The 5,000-nt window shown below is 33.2% G+C and overlaps 2 protein-coding genes across 2 annotated transcripts in view; both read left to right on the top strand.

The window, feature by feature from the left end:
• Positions 1-3,919, top strand: part of LOC144961534 (uncharacterized) — a 4,126-nt gene extending 207 nt beyond the window's left edge. The window contains exons 2-9 of the mRNA XM_078894690.1: positions 1-130; positions 309-468; positions 795-1,089; positions 1,371-1,515; positions 1,841-1,976; positions 2,134-2,268; positions 2,891-2,985; positions 3,271-3,919. The exon at positions 1-130 is cut by the window's left edge and continues 2 nt beyond it. Of these exons, the coding sequence (XP_078750816.1) occupies positions 381-468; positions 795-1,089; positions 1,371-1,515; positions 1,841-1,976; positions 2,134-2,268; positions 2,891-2,985; positions 3,271-3,492 (1,116 nt within the window). The 5' untranslated portion in view covers positions 1-130; positions 309-380 and the 3' untranslated portion in view covers positions 3,493-3,919. The remainder of the gene's footprint in view (positions 131-308; positions 469-794; positions 1,090-1,370; positions 1,516-1,840; positions 1,977-2,133; positions 2,269-2,890; positions 2,986-3,270) is intronic.
• A 63-nt stretch (positions 3,920-3,982) lies between these two features.
• Positions 3,983-4,567, top strand: LOC144961533 (uncharacterized; the record flags this gene model as incomplete). Its single annotated transcript, XM_078894689.1, is given in 1 exon segment — positions 3,983-4,567. A coding segment is annotated over 1 exon segment (449 nt), but the record flags the coding sequence as incomplete, so codon positions are not given.
• Between the last annotated feature and the right edge of the window lie 433 nt (positions 4,568-5,000).

Raw genomic sequence — 5,000 nt, 5'->3', positions numbered from 1 at the left:
GCCGGCCGACGACAATCAGAGTATTACGGGTGTTTTCAAAGTAAGAATACTTCGTCCACTGAAGGAGCAACTGCAGCATCAGGGAGATAAAGTGGCCTCCGGATGCTACAATAAGTTGTGGGCTTTCCGCGTAAGTATATGTCTACTATAAAAATGCATTAATCTATCTTTAAAGTTCAAAAGTGTTGCTGGATTATTTTTAATTGTTTTTTTTAAATTTGTTTGTTGATTTATTTGTTTGTTGTTTGTTTTTGTTTTGGTGTCGTTTTTATTTTATGGTGCATTTGTTTTTTCCAAATTATTTTCAGAATTTTCTTAAATGGCTGGAAGAATCCCGTGCTTTATATTTGGCAGAGAAAAAACTAGCCTCACAAGTAAAGATGCTTCTGTCTACCGTTTCTGCCGCCCTCATACCATTTCGGGTATCGAAGAGGATGCGGTCGAATGAAATAAATAAAACAACGAAAGGTAATTATCCATTGATACATTTTCAATTCCTTTCCACTCCATCGAGCCACACAAAACAAAACAAAACAAAAACAAACAAACAAAAAATTAATTAAATAAATAAATAAATAAATAAATAAATAAATAAATAAATAAATAAATAAATAAATAAATAAATAAATCAATCAATCAATCAATGGATAAATAAATAAATAAATAAATAAATAAATAAATAAATAAATAAATAAGAATAAAATACAATCAAATACAATCAAAGACGATCAAATTGAGGCGTTATTGATTTTATCTCCTTTCTGTTTACTTTACTTTTTTTTTTCTTGGCATAGCGATAGACCTCAGCACAGACCTCCCAACAAAAGACTTGTTGAAAAGCCTGACGGACGAGTCCACGTGGACTGACACCTCCAGAGTTCGGGACACATTAATGACTGTTCTCGCTATAGGCAGCATGTCCCGTCTTGGAGCCTTGCGAAACTTGTCTGTTGATGAGTTTCAGGCGGCTCGCGAGACTGACCAAAATCATGATCTGTATCGAGCAGAAGTAAACCAGCACAAAACCATGAAGACATATGGTCCAGCGGGCATTTATTTCACACCTACCCTAAAAGCCCACATTGAAAGGTAACAGTGTGATACTATTTATTATTATTATTATTATTATTATTATTATTATATTATTATTATTATTATTATTATTATTATTATTATTATTATTATTATTATTATTATTATTATTATTATTATTATTATTATATTATTATTATTATTATTATTATTATTATTATTATTTATATAATGTTAATACTTGAAGATAATCGTCAATAGAATTTGCCAACTCATGGGATTATTGATTCTTTAATATTTTTTTTTTTTTGGTTTGTGTTTTAAAACAATTATTTCAGGTATTTAGATAAAAGACCAGTGCAATCCAAATGGGTGTTTTGCACGTCGTCCGGCCGTCAGCTGACATCAAGCCATGCTGGAATCATTTTTAGACGCCTCACCAAAATCTCGGCCACTGAAATGAGAAAAAGCGTGGCCTTTGCAGTAAGTATTCAATGTTTGAAAGCGTTGTTAATATGTCTAGCATATAATTGTTTCTATCTGTTCTATCTTTATTTATGTATTATTTTTCTTTCTTAATCAGAATCCCGAGTAGACGGTTAAAAAAAAAAAGAAAAGACAAGGAAAATAACAAATAACAACAACCCCCCCCCCCTTAAAAAAAACGCACGAAAAATAAAACAACAAAATACAAAACAAAACAAAAAAAAAAAAAAGAAAAAGAAACCAACACAAAGCCGAGCACACAAATACTTTTTCTGTTGATTTTTGATTTTTTTGGTGTGTTTTCTTTCTCTTCGTGTTTCAGCACAGAGAATCACCTGAAGAAGTTCAGTCCGCCATATCCGAAGCGATGCATCACAGTTTGCAGGTACACAGGGAATCGTATGCGGCCAAATCTCACGACAAAACTATATATAAAGGATTACAAGCCATTGGAGCAGGTACAGTGATGTGAAAAAAGTTGGGCGAGGGTGAGGAAGAGGAGGAGAGGGGGTGGGGGGGGAGTAGGGGGGGGGGGGGGTGGTAAACGCTTTATAAAGGCTGTCTAAAAAATGTTTCATATGAAATGTTCAGTTCATCTATATCTTTTTATTCCAGTACAATGCTTGCAAAGTGAAGAGTTAAGATTGGACGAGCCCAGCACGTCAAGAGCATATTTTGAGCCACCCATCGTGACCGACGTCCAGGCTTCGCCTTCTGTAGAGTCCTCACAGTCGTCACCTGTAGTTCCCGGTATGTATGCAATACTAATTATGAACATGGTGCACCTGTCTTTCTGACATTTTTCTGGTCTTTGAGCAGGTTTACTGGATATTTTGGCTATAATAATAATAACAATAATAATAATAATAATAATAATAATAATAATAATAATAATAATAATAATAATAATAATAATAATAATAATAATAATAATAGTAATAATAATAATAATAATAATAATAATAATAATAATAATAATAATAATAATAATAATAATAATAATAATAATAATAAGGTCCTGGGTACGATTCTCGCTCGGCGCATAGTTGATGTAATGAACTGACAAACCAACCGGTAACCATTGTATTGTTCAAGGGATGCAACTCGAGAATATAACATAGGGTGTACACATACCAAGGATTAATTCCCTTTATAAGTTTATATCAACACATCGACTACTACAGTTGTGTCTTAGAAAAAAGGCTATGCACCTGTCTTTCTTACATTTTTCTGGTCATTTCTCGGAAAAAATAATGTCATAGTGTGAGCTGTGTGACGGTAAAGGAGTAAACATTTCTTTAAAAAAAAAAACTAATAATCACACGGCTTTATATTATTCAAATATCTATGTTTATTCTTTTTAATTAAACAGATAAAAGTGTGCTATATTTCACAAAGACTTTGTCTGCAATAAACCCGGAGAAGTGCCCCAATAATTACATCAGAGAAGACAAGGTCTTAAAAGGCGTAAGTAATTTATGAGTTTGGTTTTGTTTCCTTAGTCTACATAATACAAAAATTACGGAGTAAAGGATCGGCTTCTACTGGGAGATAATTTGGAAAGTTCGGGGGGGGGGGGGGGGAGGGGGGGGGGGGGGGTTGTCTCAGTAAAGAAATGTAAAGAGATTTATCTAATTGTTAAGTTACATCAGAGTAAAAAAAATACCTCCCCTCCCACTCCCCACTCATGTAGATTAATTCTCGTCTGGTAAAATACATTTTCTTTTTCTTTTCTTTCTTATTTTCCCCCAGATATATGTGACGGCCAGGAATAAATTTACTATAGACGAACTTCAGATGGCCTTCCATTATTTAGGAGCCTATAGAAGGAAGACGACGGTGGATCCATGTCTAATAAGATCACTCAGGACAGCCTTCCCAGAGTTTCAAAGAACTTTTGCCAGGATTAAAGATAAAACTTTATCAGATAAAATGCGAGCATGGCCTGAGGACAAAGACCTTATTTTCGAATAGCCTATACAGTCCATTTCTTTTCTTTTATTATGACAACAAACCAACGTTGAACTGCATCTCACTCCCTGGGAACATATAGTCGGCCGTGGAAGAAAGTTTCGTCAAACAGCTCATATATATTTATATATTGCTGGAAAATTTAAATTGAAGTTAAGTTCATTTATTTTGCTGAAATTCCAAACAGATGGTATACTAATTGTAATTCTCTGTAAATTGGCGGGGTGGTAAAGGCTTTATAAAGGCTGTCTAAAAAAATGGTTCATATGAAATGTTCAGTTCATCAATAATTACATCAGAGAAGACAAGGTCTTAAAAGGCGTAAGTAATTTATGAGTTTGGTTTTGTTTCCTTAGTCTAGATAACACAAAAATTACGGAGTAAAGAATCGGCTTCTACTGGGAGATAATTTGGAAAGTTCGGGGGGGGGGGGGGTGTCTTTTTAAAAAAATGGGATTTTTCTATTTTTTAAGTTCCTTCACAGTAACAAAATACCTCCCCTCCCCTTCCCCACTCATGTAGATTAATTCTCTTCTAGTGCAAATACATATTCTTTTTCTTTTCTTTCTTATTTTCCCCCCCAGATATATGTGACGGCCAGGAATAAGTTTACTATAGACGAACCTCAGATGGCCTTCCATTATTTAGGAGCCTGTAGAAGGAAGACGACGGTGGATCCAAGTCTTATAAGATCACTCAGCACAGCCTTCCTAGAGTTTCAAAGAACTTTTGCCAAGATTGAAGATAAAACTTTAACAGATAAAATGCGAGCATGGCCTGAGGACAAAGACCTCAGCACAGACCTCCCAACAAAAGACTTGTTGAAAAGCCTGACGGACGATTCCACATGGGCTGATACCTCCAGAGTTCGAGACACATTAATGACTGTTCTCGCTATAGGCAGCATGTCCCGTCTTGGAGCCTTGCGAAACTTGTCTGTTGATGAGTTTCAGGCGGCTCGCGAGACTGACCAAAATAATGATCTGTATCGAGCAGAAGTAAACCAGCACAAAACCATGAAGACATATGGTCCAGCGGGCATCTATTTCACACCTACCTTAAAAGCCCACATTGAAAGGTAACAGTGTGATACTATTGTTATTATTATTATTATTATTATTATTATTATTATTATTATTATTATTATTATTATTATTATTATTATTATTATATTATTATTATTATTATTATTATTATTATTATTATTATTATTATTATTATTATTATTATTATTATTATTATTATTATTATTATTATTATTATTATTATTATTATTATTATAATGATAATGATAATGATCATAATACTAATAATAATAATAATAATAATAATAATAATAATAATAATAATAATAATAATAATAATAATAATAATAATAATAATAATAAGGTCCTGGGTACGATTCTCGCTCGGCGCATAGTTGATGTAATGAACTGACAAACCAACCGGTAACCATTGTGTTGTTCAAGGGATGCAACTCAAGAATATAACATAGGGTGTACAAATACCAA

Source organism: Berghia stephanieae, unplaced genomic scaffold (genome assembly GCF_034508935.2).
Source record: "Berghia stephanieae isolate SIO BIC M18660-M18661 unplaced genomic scaffold, UCSD_Bste_1.3 scaffold2879, whole genome shotgun sequence".
Classification (NCBI taxonomy): domain Eukaryota; kingdom Metazoa; phylum Mollusca; class Gastropoda; order Nudibranchia; family Aeolidiidae; genus Berghia; species Berghia stephanieae.
Note: the sequence above shows the minus strand (reverse complement) of the source record. Positions and strands in the feature narration are given on the sequence as shown.